General features: G+C 42.3%; 1 protein-coding gene across 1 annotated transcript; it reads right to left on the bottom strand.

Annotated features, from left to right (window-relative positions):
- Positions 1-1400: 1400 nt before the first annotated feature.
- On the bottom strand, positions 1401-22513 carry LOC118649180 (zinc finger protein 420-like). The gene is made up of 5 exons (XM_036296004.1): positions 22339-22513; positions 19865-20011; positions 16393-16519; positions 5681-5754; positions 1401-4802 (listed from the first exon to the last, which is right to left on the bottom strand). The coding sequence occupies exons 2-5, from the start codon at positions 19877-19879 to the stop codon at positions 2682-2684; spliced, it is 2337 nt and encodes a 778-aa protein (XP_036151897.1). The 5' UTR covers positions 19880-20011; positions 22339-22513; the 3' UTR covers positions 1401-2681.
- Positions 22514-23400: the final 887 nt, after the last annotated feature.

The raw sequence follows: 23400 nt of genomic DNA, 5'->3' as shown, positions 1-23400 counted from the left end.
CCATTGACATCACTGGATAGATCTGCCGGAGGAAAAAAAAGTCAGTAAGGAAAAATTCGTCTTAAATGACTCATTAGACAAGATGGATTGGATAAATTTATAGCAGAGATTATCAAAAGGAATGTCACACTGGCCAAACTGGTGTGCTACAAGAAGGAACACCTGGCTATTTACTCACTAGCACAGGCTACATTACCCATAGATTGTCAAATAAAATGTGACAAAGGCCTGCACAGTAATAGCAGTGTGGTGAGCATGAGTTAAATTTAGACATTTTTTTGACAGACTGCCAAATATATACTTTGATAGACCTCTAAATTTCAATAATTACTCCATTTGCGCCATGAGATTAAAAATGTTGAAATCTTGGACTTAGAGCTTTTCACCCCAAAGCAGAAGGATATGCATTCTGGACAAAATGAAGACAGAAGGACCTCTCAACCTAGAAACAATGTCTGCTTCATCTATTTTCCCAATGACCATGTGAAAAACAAATTTTTATTTTATATTAATAAACCTCTGTGATATTCCTCACTCCAGTAGCAGAAAATGGAACTATTGTCTAGGTAACATCAAATTCCTATGAATGATCCAGATCCAACAGTTTGTCCCAAACAGAACAAAACCATAAAGCCCCTGGTCCAGATAGAGACCTAGAGACAAAATATCAGGAGATTCTTATACATATGAATGCTCCATGGGAATGTCAGGGAGTAGAGTAGAAGAGTATCCAATATCTAGTTTCTTTAATTATTGTGTGATCCTTTGGGTTGGCCCATGAAAAGCATCTGATATTACCAGCTTATACAAATTTACAACAGTACACTGGAGAAGGAACGAATGTGGGGCTTTCATTTCAATCTCTGTTTACCTGCTGTCCCTGGAATTTATAGTCACGGTTTGGAAAACACTGCAAGGACAGCTAATGCCTATAAACATACCTGTGGTCATGCTGTCAATATACAAAATAATTTTTGATGCAAAATAATAAAATGCTTCAACTGCAAATCTGCCATGGACTCTGGGGTTCCTCTAGATCAGGGGTGGGCAAACTTTTTGACTCGAGGGCCACAATGGGTTCTTAAACTGGACCGGAGGGCCGGAACAAAAGCATGGATGGAGTGTTTGTGTGAACTAATATAAATTCAAAGTAAACATCATTACATAAAAGGGTACGGTCTTTTTCTTTTTTAGTTTTATTCATTTCAAACAGGCCGGATCCGGTCCGCGGGCCGTAGTTTGCCCACGGCTGCTCTAGATTGACCAACATTCAGCTACATTCAACTAACTGAAAATAAAATTGGTTTTAAACTGGTTGATTCTACCCGAAGGAAAAAGTTAATGAAGTAACACTGGAAATTTCTTCAGGATTCCAATGAAAATCAGGACAAGAGAAATCATTCCAGTTATAAAGTACACAGAAGCCAATTTATTATATTCCAAAAATTAATAATATTCAAAACTTTAGAATCCAGCATAAAAATTCAATGGTGAGCTTCCTGAATGTAAAGCAAATATTTGCCAAATTCTGATGTTAGTTACATTATTAGTAAAATTCCAAAGTACTGAACAGAAGCTACAGGGGCCTGAAGGGCTGATGTGGAGAAAGAAGTTTAGATGCCATTGTTATAACACAGAAAGGAAAATAGTTGGGGCTATAGAAACATCAATGATGAGAGGGAATCACTGATCGGCTGGCTCTTGAATGACCCACAACTGTAACTGAGCCACCAATCAGGGCCTGTGCCTTGAGCACAAATTGCACTCTGGCCTCCTGGTTCATATATCCAAGCTAAACCACTGACGCAAGCCAGCCAGTGATTTCTCAAATTTTTACAGTGTAAGAATTTCCTGCACTATAAAAGTCTCTGATATCCAGTAAAATTTGACCTCTTGGTACAGTGTGCGAGCCACGTCCCGTGTGGTTTCAGGGTTCAGGATCTGAAGAAGGGCCACGTGAAAATGACAGAGATGAGACAAGAAGTAATAATTTGGAAATATTGGGAGCCAGGCGGAAAGTCCAACACAAGGGGAAGGACTTAAAATGGTGACCAGGCCTTGCCAACCTTTTATTCAATTTTGGATACACATATATCCCTTGGTCAGGCAGGCAATTCCGGTAACAGACAGACTATCTTAAAGGTCAGTAAATATTAGTAAAGATTTACTCTGAGACTATTTGGTCAGGAAATAGCTTGAGCTCCCATTGTCTCGACTAAACAATCGGTGCATAACTCTGGCCCTTGCCAGGGCTCAAGGTTGAACTATGTTCCAGGCTCCTTGTTTAGACTTTTCTAATAGTGAAGACAGTGGGTAGCTTCCAAAAGTACAGGATCTTGCACATGCTCTACATTTGAAAGGTTTCTTCTGCAGTATGAAGTCTCTCATGTGCAGTAATACATGCATGACTTTTAAGGCTTCACTACATTTTTCATATTCATAAGGCTTGTTTGCAGTCAGAATTCTCTGACATTCAATAACTTCTCACTGCTGGTCAAGGGCTTTTGACACTCCTCATATCTGTAATACTTCTCTCAAGTATGAACTCTGCTGTACAATAAGGCAGGAACACTCATTAAAGGCTTTGTTACATTTTCACATTTATAAGGCTCCTCTCCAGTATGACTTCTCTGATATGCAGTAAGGTTTGAGGAGCTGCCAATGGATGTGCCACATTCTCTTCATTCATGTGACTTCTCTCCAGTATGAACTTTCTTATGCTTTGTAAGTTGTGAGGACCATCTAAAGGCTTTGCCACACTCTCCACATTTATAAGGGTTCTCTCCAGTATGGACTCTCTGATGTAGATTAAGGGAAGAGGAAGATGTAAAGGCTTTGCCACATTCTCTACATTTATAAGGCTTCTCTCCAGTATGAACTCTCTGATGTATATTAAGTCTTTTGGACTCATTGAAGGCTTTGCCACATTCTCTACATTTATAAGGCTTCTCTCCAGTATGAACGCTCTGATGATAAGTAAGGTGTGAGGACCGGATAAAGGCTTTGCCACATTCTCTACATTTATAAGCCTTATCTCCAGTGTGAATTTTATGATGGCGAATAAGTTTTGAGGAATCACTGAAGGCTTTACCACATTCTCTACACTTATAAGGCTTCTCTCCAGTATGAACTCTCTGATGTATATTAAGGGAGTACGAACATCTAAAGGCTTTGCCACATTCTCTACATTTATAAGGCTTCTCTCCAGTATGAACTCTCTGATGACGATTCAGGCAGAAGGATTGGCTAAATACTTTGCCACATTCTCTACATTTATAAGACTTCTCTCCAGTATGAACTCTCTGATAACTAAGGGATTCGGACTGCCTAAAGGCCTTGCCACATTCTCTATATTTATAAGGCTTTTCTCCAGTATGAACTCTGTGATGTTTATTAAGGGAGGAGGAAGTGCTAAAGGCTTTGCCACATTCACTACATTTATAAGGTTTCTCTCCAGTATGAACTCTGTGATGTTTATTCAGGGAGGAGGAATCGCTAAATGCTTTGCCACATTCTCTACATTTGTATGGTTTCTCTCCAGTATGGACTTTCTGATGTTGAATCATGTTCGAGGCATGAAGGAATGCTTTACCACATTCTCTACATTTATAAGGTTTATCCTCAGTATGAACACCTTGATGTTTAGTAAGACCTGCATGGCTGGTAAAGGATTTGCCACATTCTCTACATTCATAAGGTTTCTCTCCAGTGTGAATTCTCTGATGAATAGTAACGGTTGAGGGCCGGCTAAAGGCTTTGTCACATTCTCTACATTGATATGGCTTCTCTCCAGTATGAACTCTCAGATGTCGGTTAAGGTTTGCAGACTCACTGAATGCTTTTCCACATTTTGTACATTTATAAGGCTTCTCTCCAGTATGTATTCTCTGGTGTCGATTAAGGTTTGTGGATTCACTGAATGCTTTGCCACATTTTGTACATTTATAAGGCTTCTCTCCAGTATGAACTTTCCGATGTCGAAACATGTTTGAGGTGTGGAGGAATGCTTTACCACATTCTCTACATTTATAAGGCTTACCTTCAGTATGAACACTATGATGATTAGTAAGAACTGTATGGTTGTTAAAGGCTTTGACACATTCTCTATATTTATAAGGTTTCTCTCTAGTGTGAATTCCTTGATGAAGAATAAAGTTTGAGGGCCGACTAAAGGTTTTGCCACATTCTGAGCATTTATAAGACTTTTCTTGAATATTATTTGTATGATGTTGGGTATGTCTTGAGGACTGACTAAAGGCTTTTCCATTTTCCCTGAGTTTGCAAAATGTTGCTATAGTGTGAAATCTTGCCTTATGTATAATAAGAGATGAATGATATTTAAAGGCTTTGCCACATGATTTACATTTGCAATGCTTTGCTCCAGTATGAATTGTCTGGTTTAGAGTACAACCTGAAGGCCAAATAGACGTTTTAACAGAATCTTTACATGTATAAGGTTTTTCTCCACTATGAACTTTTTTGCGTCTATTTAGATTGAATATTAGACTGAAGACTCTCCCACACGGATTCCATTTGTAAGCCTCCTCCGTAGCATGTATATTCTCTTGTTCACGGTATTTTGAAGACTGCTGAAAAGACTGGATACATTTACTTCCTTTGTGTGTCTTCTCCACAACAGAAATAACCTGACGTATATTGTGATTGGACATTTGGTCAAATACTTTTCCACTTTTACAACGGTCCTCTGCAAGCTCACTTGTCCGATGATTAAGATATGACTCTTGCTTAAAGTTGTTCCAATGTTCATTCCATTGATAACTGCTATCTCCATTAGGTGAACTCTGGTGATAATGGGAGATAGAAAGACTTTTACTGACAGTTATAATTTTATGAAAAATGCTTGTTCCATAAGAACCATTCTGTGATACTCATTAAAAGCTTTCCTAATTTATTAAAATTATAGACAAAAAATAAATACAAAACATTAATTGTCAGAGGAAGAATGAATCTTTGTTTAAAAGATTGCCAAACTGCCCAGCCATCATGCCTCAGTGGTTAAGCTTTGACATATGAACAAGATCATGATTCCATTCCCAGTAAGGGGACATGGCCTGCCTGTGAGAATGGTCCTTAGTGGGAGGCATGCAGGAGGCAGCCAATGAATGATTCTCTCTCATCATTGTTGTTTTCCTCTCCCTCTTTCTCTCCATTCCTCTCTGAAATCAATAAAGATATTTTTAATAAAAAATATCATAAAAAATTGCCAAATTCAGCACATTTTAATTTTATGGATACATTATGAATCTATATATTTTAGAAATGATCGAAAGTTTAATCCCACCCTACATTTTAAACAATTCAAATAATTATTTATTCTAGAGACTATGTGAATTCCTAGTTTTTCCAAATTCTCTTTCCAAGAATACATAACAGTAAAAAGTTGATTTTGACTTTCACGTGCAGAAACACATTGATTTGCCAATGTAACTGACTTTAAATTGGAAGATTTCCCAAATGCATAATATACCTGACTTCTTTAGATAACAAGAATTTTATTATGATAACTGCTTCAGATTTCTTCTATTTATATTCACTTCACCTCTTCTCATCACACTCTTTCTCAAATTCAAAGGCTTTCATTAAGTGTGCATTATCAAAGCAACATCTTTTTTTTTTTTTTTTTTTTTACACTTTTAAAGCAACATCTTTTATATCTTACCAGTATTATTTCAGAGAATAAATCATGTACTCCGGGCTTTAGCATAAAGGCCTGGTTATCTTTAGATGATGTAGCTGAAAGAAAACATATTTTTAGTTTTGACAATCAGATGAGTGCACCATGAAGTTACCAACAAGTATTGACCAAATGACATTTTGGATGATTCCAAGCGCAAGTGATGAATTTAAACAAAGCTCAAGATAGGTACAATGAAGAAAACTCACATCAAAGAGTTGCTTACATTTGCCAATGATACCTGCTCAAACGCCCTGGCACACAGTAGCAATATTATAAAAACACTCCCAGTTTATTCACTGGGGAGAGAGAGAGAGATGAAGAAAGTGTATGATCAATGATCTCCCTGTTTTGAGGGCACTTGAAGAACATGTGTCTCTTGTACATGACACAGAGTTTGAACAGAATTGCAGTAAAGGGTGAATACCCTGTGGTAGCTGCTACAAAGAAACAATGAGAAATAGTTCAAACACCACAAAGACTGTGATACTGAAGATATATATCAAGCCTGAAAAGATACTGTGGGTCTGAAAAAGAAACAGAAAACATTTCCAAATGGGAAATTAAACAGACAACTGAACCAAGAATACAGATCCTGAAAATAGTATTGACTGAAAGTAAAATTTGTGCCACAGATGGTTATTATTTGTTTCCTCCTATAGAAAGCATGTTCAAAAGCCTGCTTGTTTACAATTCCAGAATCTCAACAAAAGATATCAAGTAATGCAAAGAAACAGAAAAAGTGTACCATCAGGAAAACAGAATAAATGTAATCAAACTGGCACTACATTAATGCAAGTATATTAATTATCTCAAAAAGAATGGCAAATAAATACCTTAATGCCAATAAGGAGGGAAAAATACAACTATATAATATCACCAAAACATTATATATCCAAAATAAAAATACAATGAGAAAATGTTTTACAAACACCACACCAAAAGGGGATATTTCAAAACATAATACCAGAATTAACAAATACAGTAGAATCATTAATGAAAGACATTTTCAACTTAAAACATCAAAGAATTTGCCTGGAAGCGGTGGCTCAGTGGTTGAGGGTCGATCTATGAACCAGGAGGTCACGGTTTGGTTCCACATCAGGGCACAGGCCTAGGTTGAAGGCTTGATCACCGATCATGCAGGAGGCAGCAGATCAATGATTCTCTCTGTTTGCTGATGTTTCTATCTTTTTATCCCACTCCCTATATCTCTGAAATCAATAAGGATATATTTTAAAAATAAAAATTAAGCCCTGACCGGTTTGGCTCAGTGGATAGAGTGTTGGACTGCAGACCGAAGGGTCCCAGGTTCAACTCCAGTCAAGGGCATGTACCTTGGTTGCGGGTACCATCCCAGTAGGGAGTGTGCAGGAGGCAGCTGATCGATGTTTCTCTCTCATCGATGTTTCTAACTCTCTATCCCTCTTTCTTCCTCTCTGTAAAAAAAAAAATCAATAATAAAAAAACAATCCTGTAGGTCGCTTAGTGTAAAAAAAAAATCAATAAAATATATTTTAAAAAAATAATAAAAATTAAATAATCAAAGAATTTGTACATAGCCGAAACCGGTTTGGCTCAGTGGATAGAGCGTCGGCCTGAGGACTGAAAGGTCCCAGGTTCGATTCCGGTCAAGGGCATGTACCTGGGTTGCGGGCACATCCCCAGTAGGAGATGTGCAGGAGGCAGCTGATCGATGTTTCTCTCTCATCGATGTTTCTAACTCTCTATCTCTCTCCCTTCCTCTCTGTAAAAAATCAATAAAATATATTAAAAAAAAAAAAAGAAAGAATTTGTACATAAATTATTAAAATGTTACTTAATTAACATTTTGATGAATAAAAGTCAACAAACATATGCAAATATGAAGAGAACTTCAGAAATCCCTGATACTAATAAATCGACCTCCAAGAGGACCCCATAAAGACAGGAATGTGGAAAGGAGTAGCTAGGTATATAAAAAATTAATCATGCCCTGACCGGTTTGGCTCAGTGGATAGAGCGTTGGCCTGCAGACTGAAGGGTCCAAGGTTCAATTCCGGTCAAGGACATGTACCTTGGTTGCGGGCACATCCCCAGTGGGGGGTGTGCAGGAGGCGGCCGATTGTTGTTTCTCTCTCATAGATGTCTCTAACTCTCTATCCCTCTCCCTTCCTCTCTGTAAAAAAAAAAAAAATCAATAAAAAATATATATATTAAAAAATTAATCATGTAAGATCCTGACAATTGGAGAGACATATATACGCAAGCAGCTAACTGAATTCTAAGTAGAATGAATATAAACATGAGAACAGATAAAAAACAATGCAAGTATCATAAGTACCAGAATACTATCTTAACAGAATATCCTATCCTAAATAATAAAAGCCTAATATGCTAAGTGCCCGGTTGTCCAGTCAGCCGTTCAACCAATCAAAGCATAATATGCTAATGATATGCTAAGGCCACTCAACTGCTCGCTATGACATGCACTGACCACCAGAGGGCAGATGCTCTGACAGGTAGGTTAGCTTGCTGCTGGAGTCCAGCTGATTAGGACTGAGTGAGATGGGCTGGACACACCCTGAGCCCTCCCGCAGGCCCTCTCTTGTCAGGTCATCCTCCGCATCCCTCCCTTGCCCCGATCATGCACCAGTGAAGTCCCTTGGCCTGGCCTGTGCCCTCTCGCAATCCGGGACCCCTCAGGGGATGTAGGAGAGCCAGTTTTGGCCCAACATCAGAATGACCAGTCGCTATGATGTGCACTGACCACCAGGGGGCAGATGCTCAATGCAGGAGCTGCCTCCTGGTGATCAGTGCACTCCCACAGGGGAAATGCCTCTCAGCCAGAAGCCCTAAGTCGGGCTCACAGCTGGTGAGTGCAGCGGAGGTGGCGGGTGCCTCTTCCACACCCATGGCAGTTAGACATCCCCTAAGGGCTCCCGGACAGCGAGAGGGTGAATGCCGTGTTGAGGGACTCCTCCCAAGTGCATGAATTTCATCACCAGGCCTCTAGTAAAAATATAACTTCGCATGGAAAAGACAGGTCCTCTAAAATCATTAGGGGGTTTCTAAGCAGAATACTATTGGGGGCAAAAAAAAGGGCATGAAATAAAACACAGAACTGATAAATGAACAAAAACCATCCAACAAAAATACTGACAAAACAGATGATCAACAATGGAAACGAAAAACTTTTCCAGCACCAAAACTTTCTCATTATTAGACCTTCTCATTGTTAGAACTGCCCTATAAATAAGCCTTAAGAAATTAATTCTGGAGGTCATTTAAAAATTCAATACAACACTAAAATATGAACATAGTGAAGATTCCTTGTTTGTGGAAAAATATAGAGAAATACAAAAATTTGTGGTGTTCTAAAAAAGAAACACATATCACTTTGATTTCTCTTGTGGAACTTTAGAAAATAAAAGGAATAGTCTGAACAGCATGGCTCAGTGGTAAGGGGTCTACCTATGAACCAGGAGGTCACAATTCGATTCCTGGTCAGGGCCCATGTCTGTGTTGCGGGCTCGTTCCCCAGTATGGGGTGTGCAGGAGGCGGCCCATCAATGATTCTCTCTCATCATGGATGTTTCTATCTCTATCCCCATCTCCTCCTCTGAAATATAAATGTATTTATAAAAAATAAAAGGAATAAAATCCTAAATCTCTGCTATAAGACATACAATGTAAAAAATAACGTGATATCAACTCGTGTGTACATGGGTAGAAATAGCAATTAGCAGAGTTTTTGTATGCAACTGACACTATGAGTTTAAGGTAGATTGTTATAACCTTAAGATATTTTAAGTGGTTCCCATGGTCATAAAAAAAATAGAAAATAAAATGATCTTGCTAATAGGTGACAGAATTCTGTATTGCAAATCACAGACTCTATATATCTAATAATATATACATATATCTAATTAATTTCTCAAAACATGGTATATAGAACCAACCAACGAGGTTAGCTGTGTTCCTGTACATGAGAGAAATTACTAAAAAATAACAAACTAATTATGTATTTACATGAATAACAGCATAATTGAAAATGAAATATTAACAGTTTAGTTCCTAAGAAGGTATATGATTTGTATGCTGTCAAGCATAAAACACTGCTGATTACCCTCTGCAGTGTGTCTCAATGGTTAGAGCATGGAGCCACCCACCAAATGGTGGCAGGTTTGATCCCAACCACATTTGGGACATATGAAGAAGACAAACAACAACATGTCCCTCTCGCATCAATATTTCTGTCTCTCTCTTTCAATCCCTCCCTCCCTTCTTTCCACTCTCTGTAAAACTCAATGGAAAAAATATAATAGGGTGAGGATTAACAAAATAAAACACACTCACACACACACACACTCACGCACACACACTGCTGGCTGTAATTGAAGAAGAAACCACTAAGTTGAAAAACACATTCCATGATTCTACTTTGAAATGCTAACATTATCAGATGTCATTAGTACCCAAAGTGACCTAAACCCGTGGTCGGGAAACTGCGGCTCTTTGGCCCTTGAGTATGGCTCTTCCTAAGCCTTAGGAGTACCCTAATTAAGTTAATAACAATGTACCTCTCCCTCTGCCTTGCTCTCTGAAATCAATAAAAAAATTAAAAATAATAAACAAAAACCTGCAATGCAGACATTAATGCAGAGGGAAATAAATACAGCAGGGTAGAATAAAGGCCTATATACAAATTCTCCTGGATAGGGTCTAAAGATCTTCAACAAGGGTGCCTATACCACAGATAAGAAAAGGATACTCTCACCTTGCCTGAGTAGCTAGCTCAATTGTTCAGAGTGTGGTCCTGATACCAAAATATTGCACTTTTGATTTTTGCTCAAGGCTCATTAAAAAAGTAACAAATGCCAAAACCGGTTTGGCTCAGTGGATAGAGCGCCGGCCAGCGGACTGAAGGGTCCCTGGTTCGATTCCGGTCAAGGGCATGTACCTGGGTTGCGGGCATATCCCCAGTAGGAGATGTGCAGGAGGCAGCTGATCGATGTTTCTCTCTAATCGATGTTTCTAACTCTCTATTTCTCTCCCTTCCTCTCTGTAAAACATCAATAAAATATATATATAAAAAAGTAACAAATGAATGCATAAATAAGTCGGGAAATAAATCCCTCTCTTCCCCCCCTCCTCTCCTGTCCCCTCCCCTCCCCACCCCTTCCCTCCTCTTCTCTTCTCTTCTCTTCTCTCTCTCTCTCTCTCTCTCTCTCTCTCTCTCTCTCCCTGTTGCTTTATGCTTTATTCCTTTAAAATCAATAAAATAGAGTATAAATTAGTGCTGGCTGTAATTAAAGAAGAACTCAATAAATGAACTAACTACACATGCAATGACCTTAAATTGGAATGCTAACAGTATAAGCTCTCATGAGTACCCAAGGTTGACATAAACATTCAAAGCCGTCACTATCCACGTCCCAGTGACACTTTTCACAAAATTAGCAAACCTCATCCTAAAAGTGATATGAAATGACTCAGGACACCAAGGAACCACAACAAACATGGAAGAGACAGTATAAGCTTAAAGGCATCATGCTTCCTGATTTAAAAAAAATATTTCAAAACTGGCATTATCCAAAAGTATCATCAACACGTTAAGACACAGGTAAATAAAGGAGCACAGTAGGTCCTGGCCAGTGTGGCTCAGGGTTAGAGCATCATCCTGTGCACTTAAGGGCTGCAGGTTCAATTCCCCTTAAAGGGACAGACCTCGGTTGCAAATTCTTACCCCATCTGGGTTGAAGTGTGAGAAAGAGGGGGCCAGTCGATGTGTCTCACATCGATGTTGCCCTCTCTCTTCCCCCTCATTCTTCCCTTCCTTCCACTCTCTCTGAAAAGTAATGGAAAAAATGTCCTCATGTGAGGATTAACAGCAACTACAAAAAAAGAAGCATTGTAAAATAAAGAGCCTACTTACAACTTCTCAGGAATGAAGTAAAATAATCTTCTACAAGGGTGCTTATACCACCAAAGTAGTAAAGGATATTCTCACGTATACGAATAGTGTTGAGATACTCAGATGTCTACATGTAAAGGAATGAGTGAAATTGGACTGTTATTAAATGCCATATACAAATATTAAAACAAAATGGATAAAAGATTGAAACATAAAGCTAATAAAAATCTATTTTAAAAAAACTTATAGAAAACATTTTTTAAAATACATTTTTATTGATTTCAGAGAGGAATAGAGATGGAGAGATACAAACATTAAGAGAGATTCATTGATTGACTCCTGCATGGCCCGTACTGGGGGTTGAGCCTGCAACTGGGTCCTGTGCCCCTGACTGGAATCGAACCTGGGATCCTTCAGTCCGCAGGTTGACACACTATCCATTGAGCCAGTCTAGCTAGGACATATAGAAGTTTTTATGACATGTGATTTTTTATTATATCACTAAAAGGAAAGGTAAACAAAACAGTCAAAAGGCATTACACCCCATATAAAAATTACTTCACATTAAAGCAAATTGTCAGTATGTTCAAAATACAAGCTTCGAAATGGGAAAATATTTCTTCACAGCATATTATTTGATAAGTAGTTAATATGCAGATTATATACAGACCTTTTACAAGAAAACATGCAAAAGAAGTAACACAACTTAAAAAATGTCCAAAGTTATATGGTTAACTAATCTGTAAGATAGAAGGCAATAGTACACAATAGGTGAAGACAGATTCTTCACCAAGTAGTGCAACAAAAACGGAACAGACACATGAAAAAATAATAAAACTAGACCCAGTTCATAGGCCATGAACCAAAATGATCTCAGCATGGATTAACGACTAAAATATAAGACCTGAAACCATGAAAACACTGGAAGAAGCATAGTCAATGAACTTTATCATCGCTCTTTAAAGTACTGGTTTGGATATTTCTTCTGAAGCATAACAAAGAAGCCAAAAAATAAATGAGACTACAAAAGAATAAGTTTGGCATGCCAAAAGGAACAACAAAATAAACAAAAACATAAACCCAGCAATGTTACATCCTCAAAAGCTAAAGATCCAAAATATATAAGGAACTCACACAACTTAACACCAAAAAGATAATATGATTAAAAGTGGGCAGAAAACTTGAATAGACATTTCCCAAACAGGACATAAAGTTGCGCAATAGACATATTAAATGATGTTCAAATCATTCATCATCAAAGAAATGTAAATGGACACCACCATGAAATACCACCAAACACCTAACAAGATGGCAATCATCCATAAATCAAAAAACGACAAGTATTACAAACGAAACGGAGCAATGAGAACATTAGTGCACCATCAGCAAGATTGTAAACACACTGGTGCCGTCACTAACAAAACATGATGGAGGATTTTCCAATATTTACAAACAAGTACCAGGTTACACAGCAATTCCATTTCTGGGGATTTATACAGAGAACACGAATTTAAAAAGATATACCCACCCATATATCCATTGCAGCACTATTTGCAATAGTGAAGATATGGGACTGGAAAAAAGGACTATTTTTATAATGATGCTCTACCATTCAAAATAAATTAAAAGACTTCATTTGATATATGACATGTAAGGAAACAAAATTTATATCTCAACTCATCTTCAAGACATGACTCACTATATCTTTATTCCAGAAATGACACAATAGCTGCAAATATAACTTACACGTTATCATATACAATAAAAGCCTAATATGCTAAGTGTCCAGTCGACCAGTTGACCGTTAAACCAATCAAAGCATTATGCTAATTATATGCTAAGGCAGCTGAACCACTGGCTATGATGTGCACTGAACACCAGGATCAGACACTCCGAGGGGTAGGTTACCTTGCTGCTGGGGTCCGGCCAATTGGGACTGAGCAAGACGGGCCAGACATGCCCTGGAGCCCTCCTGTGGTCCCTCCCCAGCTGACCAACCTCCTGCGTCTCTACTAGGCCCCGATCATGAACTGGTGGGGTCCCTCGGCCTGGCCTGCGCCCTTTCGTAACCCAGGACCTCTCAAGGGATGTTGGAGAGCAGGTTTCGGAGAGGAGGTTTCGGCTCGATATAGCAGGCAAGGTTGAGTGACCCCACAGGAACAAGAATTCGTGCACTGGGCCTCTAGTTGAATATAAAACTACATTTATTTTATACACTGCACATTCCTGAGAGTTAAATACATAACCATACTTGTATTTCAATCCACTGTATTAAAACAGAAACTCCCAATGTATCAACTCAAGCATTAAAGAAAAAACAAAAAATATGGTATCCACAACAGAAAAACGAAAATCCACAGGCTGAGAAAATATATTTGTAAAAGTTAACACACCCTGACTGGCATGGCTCAGCAGTTGAGCATCAACCTAAGAATCAGGAGGACATGGTTCGAATCCTGGTTAGGGCACATGCCCAGGTTGCCGGCTCAATCTCAAGTAGTGGGTGTGCAGGAAGCAGCTGATCAAAGATTGGCTCTGATCATTGAGGTTTCTCTCTTTCCCTTTCCCTTTCTCTCTGAAATCAATATATATATCTATATATATCTATATCTATATCTATATCTATATCTATATCTATATCTATATCTATATCTATATCTATATATATATATATATGGTCAACATGTATAGGATAATTATGCAAAACAGAGAAAGAAGTCTTCAAACTCAACATTGACAAAATAACCAACATGACTGAAAGGGGCCAAACACCTTAATGCAAGTACTAAAAAATATATACACATAGAAAATCAGAAGATCCTGCACATCATATGTCACTAAGGAAATGGACATTATAACAATGAGAAGTAGCAGGCAAGCAACACTCAACCACCATTGAAAGGGTCAGAATCCAGAACACTGACCCCACCAAATGCCTTGGTGATGTGGAGCAATTGGAACTCCAATCACTGCTGGTGAAAATGTCAAATGTACAGCGCCTTGGGAAGATGGTCTGGAGGTTTTTATGAAATTAAATATAAACTTGCCAAAAAAAAAAGCCGAAACCGGTTTGGCTCAGTGGATAGAGCGTCAGCCTGCGGACTGAAAGGTCCCAGTTTCGATTCCGGTCAAGGGCATGTGCCTGGGTTGCGGGCACATTCCCAGTAGGAGATGTGCAGGAGGCAGCTGATCGATGTTTCTCTCTCATCGATGTTTCTAACTCTCTATCTCTCTCCATTCCTCTCTGTAAAAAATCAATAAAATATATTAAAAAAAATAAATTGAAAAAAAAATAAATAAACTTGCCATGGGATCCACTAATTGGGCTCTTCACTATTAAACCAAAGAATTAAGACTTTTATCTACAGCTCTGGCCAGTTTAGCTCAGTGGATGGAGCGTCAGCCTGCAGACTCAAGGGTCCCGGTTCGATTCCGGTCAAGGGCATGCGCCTTGGTTGCAGGCACAAACCCAGTAGGGGGTGTGCAGGAGGCAGCTGGTCGATGTTTCTCTCTCATCAATGTTTCTAACTCTCTAAAACCTCTCTCTTCCTCTCTGTAAAGGTCAGTAAAATGTATTTAAAAAATAAAAACACTTTTATCTACATAAAAGCCTACAAGGGGCTGTTTATTCATAATTTACGAAAACTAAAAGCAATAAAGAGGCCTGTCAACAAGTGAATGGATAAATACACTGAAGGAAATTCAAGGACGTCTTAATCACTACTATAAAGAAATAATACATCAAGCCATGAAAAGACATAATAAAAACCTAAATGGAGAGAACTATGTAAAAGAATACAATCTGCCTGCACAGGTAGTAGGCCAGTTGCTTAAATGATTGTACCGATATACCAAAGTCATAGGTTTTCTCTCTGGTCGGGCACGTACCAAAAAAATCAATTAATGACCAGCTGAAGTTTCTATCTCTCTCTAACTCTCCCTTCCTCCCTGAAATCAAGAAATTCTTAAAAAATACAAAAATATAAGAAAATGCAGTGTGAATTTTGATAGATAAAGGCTTTCCCATTTCCAATCCTGGTTGCTCAATGGCCAGAAGACATGGCAGAATCTTAAAATATTCTAGAAAATTATTTTCTAAAATATTATTTTTGATACTATCTTAATCACTGTGGACAACATGTAAAGTGTGCAAACACCAAGTTTCTAATTCACATACATCACAAAGCCTTTCTTTTCTACACCAAAGAAGCCCAATTTGTTCCTTTAAAAAAATATATACATATGTTTATTGCTTTTAGAGAGGGAGAGGCAGGGAGGGATAGAAACATTAATGATGTGAGAGAATCATTGATTAGTTGACTCCTTCACACCTCATATTGGGCAGTAAGCCTACAACCCTGGCATTGGCCCTTGACCAAAATTGAACTCGGGACCTTTCAGTCTGCAGGCCAGTGCTCTATCCACTAACCCAAACCAGCTAGGGCCCAATTTTTCCTTGAGAGCAAAAATCTACCATAGAAAGCAGAAGGCCCCTAGACATCTATCTATATATATAAAAAGGCTAATATGCAAATTGTCCACTTCTGAATTCAACTGGGAGAGGGGGAGTTCGGTTGTTCATTAGGACCTGCGCTGACCACCAGGGGAACATGGCAGGTGACCAGCAGCGGCAGCAAGGTACTGAGGGAGTAAGGGAAGGAGGAGCACAGGAGGCAGGGAGGCCAGGCCTAGGGACCCTACCCCCGCGAGAATTTCGTGCACCAATCCTCTAGTGTTAAAATAATAAAGGAAACAAAACCCTGGAGATGGAGTAGGAACTCGGGAAGGAAGCCATCCTCACCCAGAGAAGCCAGGTTGCTGTAGTTCTCCAACATCACGTCCAGGTACAATTTCTGTTGAGCTGCGTCCAGGCATTCCCACTCCTCCTGAGAGAAATCTATGGCCACATCCCTGAAGGTCAACGGTCCCTGAAATAAAAGACACATTCACCAAGAGGTCACCAGAAGAGTTCATAATGTCACCCAACATGAAAACAGTGTTTAGGGAGAAGTGGTTTGGACCTAGGAGAATATCCTGAATCATCCAATAAGATCACGCTGCCCTAATAACATACTCTGATGTGTTTTCTAACACTGACAAATGAGGATGACACATGTCCACTAACCCACGGTACAGATTTTACTTTAGAGGAAAATGAACTTTAAAATTAAGGCATTGTCCTAGCCGGTCTGGCTCAATGGATAGACTCTTGGCCTGCTCACTAGGAACTGCACTGAGTGGATAAAATGACTGCAGAGTCACAGGTTTGATACTGGTCAAGGACACATGTCTGGGTTGCAGGCTTCATCCCCAGTAGGGGGTGTGCAGGAGGCAGGCAAGTAATGATTCTCTCTCATCATTCATGTTTCTCTCTCTCTCTCTCTCTCTCTCTCTCTCTCTCTCTCTCTCTCTCTCTCCCCCCCGTCCTCTCTGAAATAAATACAAATATATTAAAAAAATTTTTTTAAATGAAATAAAATTAAGGCCAGGACTCAGGCATATGGATTTCTGAGTGCTGTGTTTGCATCCTTCAGGGTCAGTGGGGTATATTTCTCAGCTGTACATGACTTGGTGGGTTGGAAGGATAGGGACATCTTCGCAACTGTGAAGCAGACCACACTGAAAGGGACTTCTGTAAAGACACAGACTCTGATCCAGGTTCTGAGACGGGGCCTGTGTTTCCACACGTGTCACAAGCTCAATTTTTTTTTTTTAATATATTTTATTGATTTTTTACAGAGAGGAAGGGAGAGGGATAGAGAGTTAGAAACATCGATGAGAAAGAAACATCGATCAGCTGCCTCCTGCACACCCGCTACTGGGGATGTGCCCGCAACCAAGGTACATGCCCTTGACCGGAATCGAACCCGGGACCCTTCAGTCCACAGGCCGACGCTCTATCCATTGAGCCAAACCGGTCAGGGCACAAGCTCAATTTTTACTTGTGATGCCAATGGTCCTGCATCATGTGCCATAATTCTGAATACACAGTAAAAAAAGGAAAAAATTCATACAGAACTTGGAACTAAAAGGGTTTGTTCATAGAGTACAGTTCTCATGGAATATGACACATAGGAATGACAATCCTAGTTGGAAATTTACGATGAGTAATCTTACAACAAGATTATCCTGCCTGCTCCCGTTGGTGTGGCCCGGTGGTTGAGGGCTGACCCATGCACCAAGAAGTCACTGGTTTGATATCCGGTCTAGACACACGACCAAGTTGCGGGCTCGATCCCCAGTGTGGGTTGTGCTAGAGGCAGCTAATCCATGATTCTCTCTCATCACTGATGTTTCGATCTCTCTCTATTTCTCCCTTCCTATCTGAAATTCATAAAAATGTACTTGAGGGGAAAAAAGGAAAAAGTAGCTGACATAATGTTAACAGTTTAGGAACAGAGACACACATGGAAGGACAGGTCGCCCCTGCTGACATGACTGGCAAAAATATATCAAAAAAGAAATAATTATGTGGAAATGATTACAATTAAACATTACTTTCTGCAAATGTCAATCCACGTGTACCTCATGTTCTATAAGCTAATGGAACATTTAAATAGCAAGTACTTCATACTAATCTAATGATCAAGTCTCTTCTGTTTACTCTCCTTTCAGACCTTTGAGCTATTCTGAGCAGTAAGATGTGCATCATCTTTTTTATTTTTTAGTATATTTTTTATTGACTTCAATGAGGAAGGGAGAGGGAGACATAGAAACATCAATGATGGGAGCATCATTGAGTGGCTGCCTCCTGCACGTCCCTTACTAGGGATGGAGCCTGCCAACCGAACATGTGCCCTTGACCAAAACTGAACCAGGGACCTTCCAGTCTGCACTCCAACGCTCTATCCATTGAGCCAAACCAGCTAGGGCATATGTGCATCTTCTTCCCTCTCATCTAGAGGTGATGCTGCAGCCACTGGAACCTAACACCGACACTTGCCTTCGTCACTGATACCAGAGCCTCTGACCCATCCCAGTAGGGATGTTAGACATGGCTGCCTTCCAAGTTTGATCTGTCACAAAAGGGATGTTTTCAGTAGTTGAAAGTCACTAATTAAAGGTAGGAATGCGCCGAAACCGGTTTGGCTCAGTGGATAGAGCGTCGGCCTGCGGACTGAAGGGTCCCAGGTTCGATTCCGGTCAAGGGCATGTACCTGGGTTGCGGGCACATCCCCAGTAGGGGGTGTGCAGGAGGCAGCTGATCGATGTTTCTCTCTCATCGATGTTTCTGACTCTCTATCTCTCTCCCTTCCTCTCTGTAAAAAATCAATAAAATATATATAAAAAATAAAAAGAAAAATAAATAAAGGTAGGAATGCTTCCTGACCTGGGGAGGCTGCATGAAATGAATGCAGAGAAGGCTCTGGGGAAAAGGAGAGAATTATAGTCTGGCCAGTGTGGCTGACATGTAGAGACCTATGAACCAGAAGGGCAGGGCTGGATTCCTGATCAGGAATCCAGCAGCGATGGCACTGCAGGTTTCAGACTGGATCCCCAGTGGGGGGTTTGCAGGAGGCAGCTGATCAATGATTCTCTCTCCTGATTGATATTTCTACCTCTCTCTCCCTCTCATTCCAATTCTGAATTCAATAAAAAAATATTTTTCAAAAGAGAGGGGAAAAAAAAGAGAAAGATAACTATAACAACTGCTGACATTGACTATGATAGAAAAAACAAAACACAAAAGTAAGTAGCCCTGACCGGTTTGGCTCAGTGGATAGAGCATTGGCCTGTGGACTGCAGAGTTCTGGGTTCAATTCCAGTCAAGGGCATGTACCTTGGTTTCGGGCACATCTCCAGTAGGTGGTGTGCAGGAGGCAGCTGATCGATGTTTCCCTCTCATCGATGTTTCTAACTCTCTGTCTCTCTCCCTTCCTCTCTGTGAAAACAATAAAATACATGAAAAAAAAAAGTAATGAGCCCTAGCCAGTTTGCGTCAGTGGATAGAGCTTCTGCCTTCAGACTGAAGGGTCCCAGCTTCGATTCCAGTCAAGGACACATGACCGGGTTGCAGGCTCCATCCTCAGTGGGAGGCAAGCAGGAGGTAGCCAATCAATGATGCTTTCTCATCATTGATGTTTCTATCTCTCTCTCCCTCTTCCTTCTTCTCTGAAATAAATAAAAATATCTTTAAAAAAGTAATGAGATAAGGAAAAACAACCTGCAAAGATAAGTACAATACCTTTTGAGGATTTCTCTACTTCTCATCAGAAGTAGACATATAAACCACCAGATGTTAGATAGCCTGTGACCCAGGACACATCTTTTACCTGAGAAGCAGTCATTTGGTCCTGGTCCTGATCGGGGTCTGGGTTGTTTTCTCAGGTGACACTATGTTGAGGAGTCACAGAATGTGCCTTCAAAGACGTCAGCACAGCGTCTCAATCAGCTCCCCTCACACGCACAGTCAGAAGGACCTGGAAATGAGGAAAAGGCCACCCCTCCTGTCCTTGGTCACAGGAGAGAGTGAGGAACAATGAGCTTCTACATGGAGACCACACTGAGTTTTCTAGTGTGTGTCTTCATGTGTCTCTCCTCCCAAAGACATCCACAAACTCCTACAGAAATGAGGTGAGCTGCTGTCCTGACGCCCCAAACCAAACAGAGCACCCCCTTACCTCCCCCGAACAAAGCCTGCTCCCCACTCTCACAAAGACATCCTGCAACCCTCCTGTTAATCCCTGTCCGCACCTTCCATCACCTGGAGGCCCTCAGTAACCAATGATGCCCCACCCAGAGCAGCTGTCCAACTCCATGGGGGAAAGTGCCCCTGAGGATATTTCTTAAAGCTCCTCAGGGGATCTGAGAAGACCCAGAGGATTTATCTCAGGATGTTTTTAAATAATAAATTGTCAGACACAGAAAAAGTAAATCTGTGGAAGAAACACACACAAACACAAAACACCACAGCAACAAACCTAAGGCTCTAATATTCCTTGAAAGAAGCACCAGATGGTGGCAGACACAGGTCACCTCCACGTTGCCATCCCAGGAAATGGGCACCCATGACCAACAGACAAGTCTCTCACCTCTGAGTGAATAAAGGTTGCAACTGGAAGCAAAGTATTATAAAACCAGTGGCCTGGTGCATGAAATTCATGCAGGAGGGTTGGGAGGGGGGTGTCCCTCAGTCTGGCCTGCACCCTCACCAATCTGGGACCCCTTGGGGGATGTCCGTCTGCTGGTTTAGGCTCGATCCCTGTGGCAGTCGGACATCCCTCTCGCAATCCAGGACCGCTGGCTCTTAACCACTTACCTTCCTGCCTGCCTGGAAAGTGCCACCCCTCCCGGCCTGCTCCCCCCCAGCTTTCCCCCCTCCCCCTGCCGACCTGGTTGCCCACAACTCCCCCACCCCCCAACCCCCTGCCAGCCTGAATGCCCCCAACTGCCTATGGATACCCTGGAAGGTAGCAGGTGCTGATTAGGGGAGGAGGGCATGATTGTTTCCTGGGACTGTAGTTATGGAAGCTTTGAGGAGCGTTCCACAGGCCTCAGAGGGGCGGGCTCTGGCCAGCAGCCCTGTAGAGGTGTTCTGGCAGGGGGCAGGGAGTTAGGGGGGCGCTAGGGGGCCGAAGGGGGAGTAACTGTCAAACCTTCGCACCTGGAGCCATTCTTTAAATTTTAAGTGGCTGTTTCCCAGCTGTACCTGCTCAGGGCAGAGTTCCAAATCTCCTGAAGCCGGGTGGGGGCCGGGCCAGGTGGGCTAGGAGGGCGGGTTTAGCCGCACCCAGGGAGGTTCAGCGCACTTCTGTAGCGGTCAAGCGGAATGAAGTTAACTAGAAGAGGACATTCTGCCAGGAAAAGGCGGGAGCCTGCAAGCGGGCCACGTCAGAAGAAAGTCTGGCAAGAAAGACTTATTGTTCAGAGGCAGAACTTTCCTTGAGGTGATAAATAGCCCATGAGGGCATGGAAAGTTCAAGGGAGGGCGCACTGCTGCAGGTGGAAAGAGTCTTTGTATAACATTGAAAATTAATAGTATAATGTATAACTTAGCTTTGATGATTTCATAAGCATGCCTGGTAATCATTGTCACTTGCTGTACCCCATTGTTATTTGTTGTACTCCCCAAATAAAAGCCATGAGGGCTTTGGGGGCTTTGCTACACGCCTGAGCGAGCGGTAGCCCTCTGCTCTACTTCATCCTACGCGCCAAGCTTGCCTCAGGGTCTCCGTTCACGAAGAACATCCACACACTTCAGCTGCAGCGATGGCACTGCTGGTGGGGGGAGCAGAGGGAGCAGGACAGAGTGCAGCCCGCACCTCTGACTCCCGTCAGGATCGCCCACAACAAGAGCACCCTAGCGACCACCCGTCAGTGCCCCTGAGGCACCCAGGGTCCCCTCTGCGCCCACAAAGCCCCTCCCTGCGGGCAGGTCGCCTCTTCAGGGGACACCGCGTCCTTTCCCCTGAGCCTCCCCATGGACACTGTGCTCCCCGGGCAGGCAGACCCCTTATTAAATGGGGGTGGGCCTAGGAAGGGGGTGCAGGCCCCCAGGCCGGGAGCCATCCGGGCTCTTTGGGCAGAAAGCGCCGGGCGGGGGAGGGGCGCAAAGGGCGGGAACCCCCTGACCCAGACTCTCAGCCCCGCGGGGAGCACCGGCGGCCCCGGGAACGGTTTTCAGCGGGAAAACCGCGCGGCAGGCGGTGGCCACAGCCACAGGCGGAGAGACCCCGGGCCGGGGCCTCCGTTTCCTCCCAAAGGAACGTGGCGCCCGCACCGCGCAGCCTCCCGGGACCGGACTCACCGCTGAGAGAGGCTCCGGGGCGGGGACCCCAACAAGGACTTCAGCGCCGGCAGCGCCCTCAGCCTTCCCTGCGGGGAGGGGGACGGGGAGCGTCAGCTTTAAAGACAAACACCCTCCTCAGGGGGAACCGCCACCTTCCCCTCCACGGCCGCTTCCGCGTCTGCAAGGAACTGCGCATGCGCCTCCCTGCGGGTGGGCGGGGCCAGAGCCTGAGCTGAGCGGCTCCGCGATGGGGGCGGGGCCGAGCCCGGAGGCCAGGCCTGTGCAGGGACAGAGGGAGGGAGGGCGGGGCAGGAGCGAGGGGGCAGCCCCGGGTCCCCGCACCTCCTCCCACAGGGACAGCCCTTCCTGGGGGAGTTTCCCACGTCATTGTCAGGGTTTTGGCTGGGGACGCGGCTGCGAAAGGATTCACAAGGGAGAGAAGAGACAGGAGCAGAGGGAGGGCGTTTCTTTTACTTCTTTAAAGGGAGGAAAGGGCCAGGGGCCCTCTGATGGCACAAGGCACCCCAGATAGAGGGGCTGTTCCTTTATTAGGGTGCTAGCGAGTAAATGGCAGCTGTGGCAAAAGCCTGAAGAGGGAGGAGGAACCTGGAATTCACACAGAAGTTTCCCAGATCCCAGAGGCTGTGCTTAGAGCTACTGGCTGGTCTGCCCTTCAGCTGCAGGTGTCCCAGGGAGGGGTCTTTCCCAGGATCTTCACAAGCCGGGAGCACATTCTCACAGTGAAGTTACAGAGAACTCAAAAGTCGGGCAGGATGGGTTTGAAACCAGAAACTTTCTGCCTGTGATTTGCCAGTTTCCTTAAACCCTCAGTGAGGAGGGGGGAGGGGAAGGGCAGCCTGCTCTCTCAGCCCCTCCCTGTCTCCCCAGCTGAAGGGAGAGGTGGCGGCTTTGCTAGGGGTAGGCTGTCAGGCAGGACATTCGGTCTAATTAGCATGTTTTATTAGTACAGATAAGGAGAGAAAGGTAAGGAAAGAAAAGTTAGACCTATTGTTTCCTTTTTGTGATTGTAAATCCTCACCTGTGCAGATTTTTTCCATTAACTTTTGGCAGGAAAGAACA

This window comes from Myotis myotis, unplaced genomic scaffold (assembly GCF_014108235.1).
Source record: "Myotis myotis isolate mMyoMyo1 unplaced genomic scaffold, mMyoMyo1.p scaffold_m19_p_28, whole genome shotgun sequence".
NCBI classification, from domain to species: domain Eukaryota; kingdom Metazoa; phylum Chordata; class Mammalia; order Chiroptera; family Vespertilionidae; genus Myotis; species Myotis myotis.
This window is presented reverse-complemented; position numbering and strand designations above follow the sequence as displayed.

What these genes read in the sequence shown, in the direction of transcription:
- LOC118649180 (XM_036296004.1), bottom strand. An exon ending in CAGCAACCTGGCTTCTCTGG is followed by an intron (nt 5,755 to 16,392) that starts GTGAGGATGGCT and finishes GTTTTCTTTCAG; the next exon opens with CTACATCATCTAAAGATAAC. An exon ending in TATTCTCTGAAATAATACTG is followed by an intron (nt 4,803 to 5,680) that starts GTAAGATATAAA and finishes CATTATCACCAG; the next exon opens with AGTTCACCTAATGGAGATAG.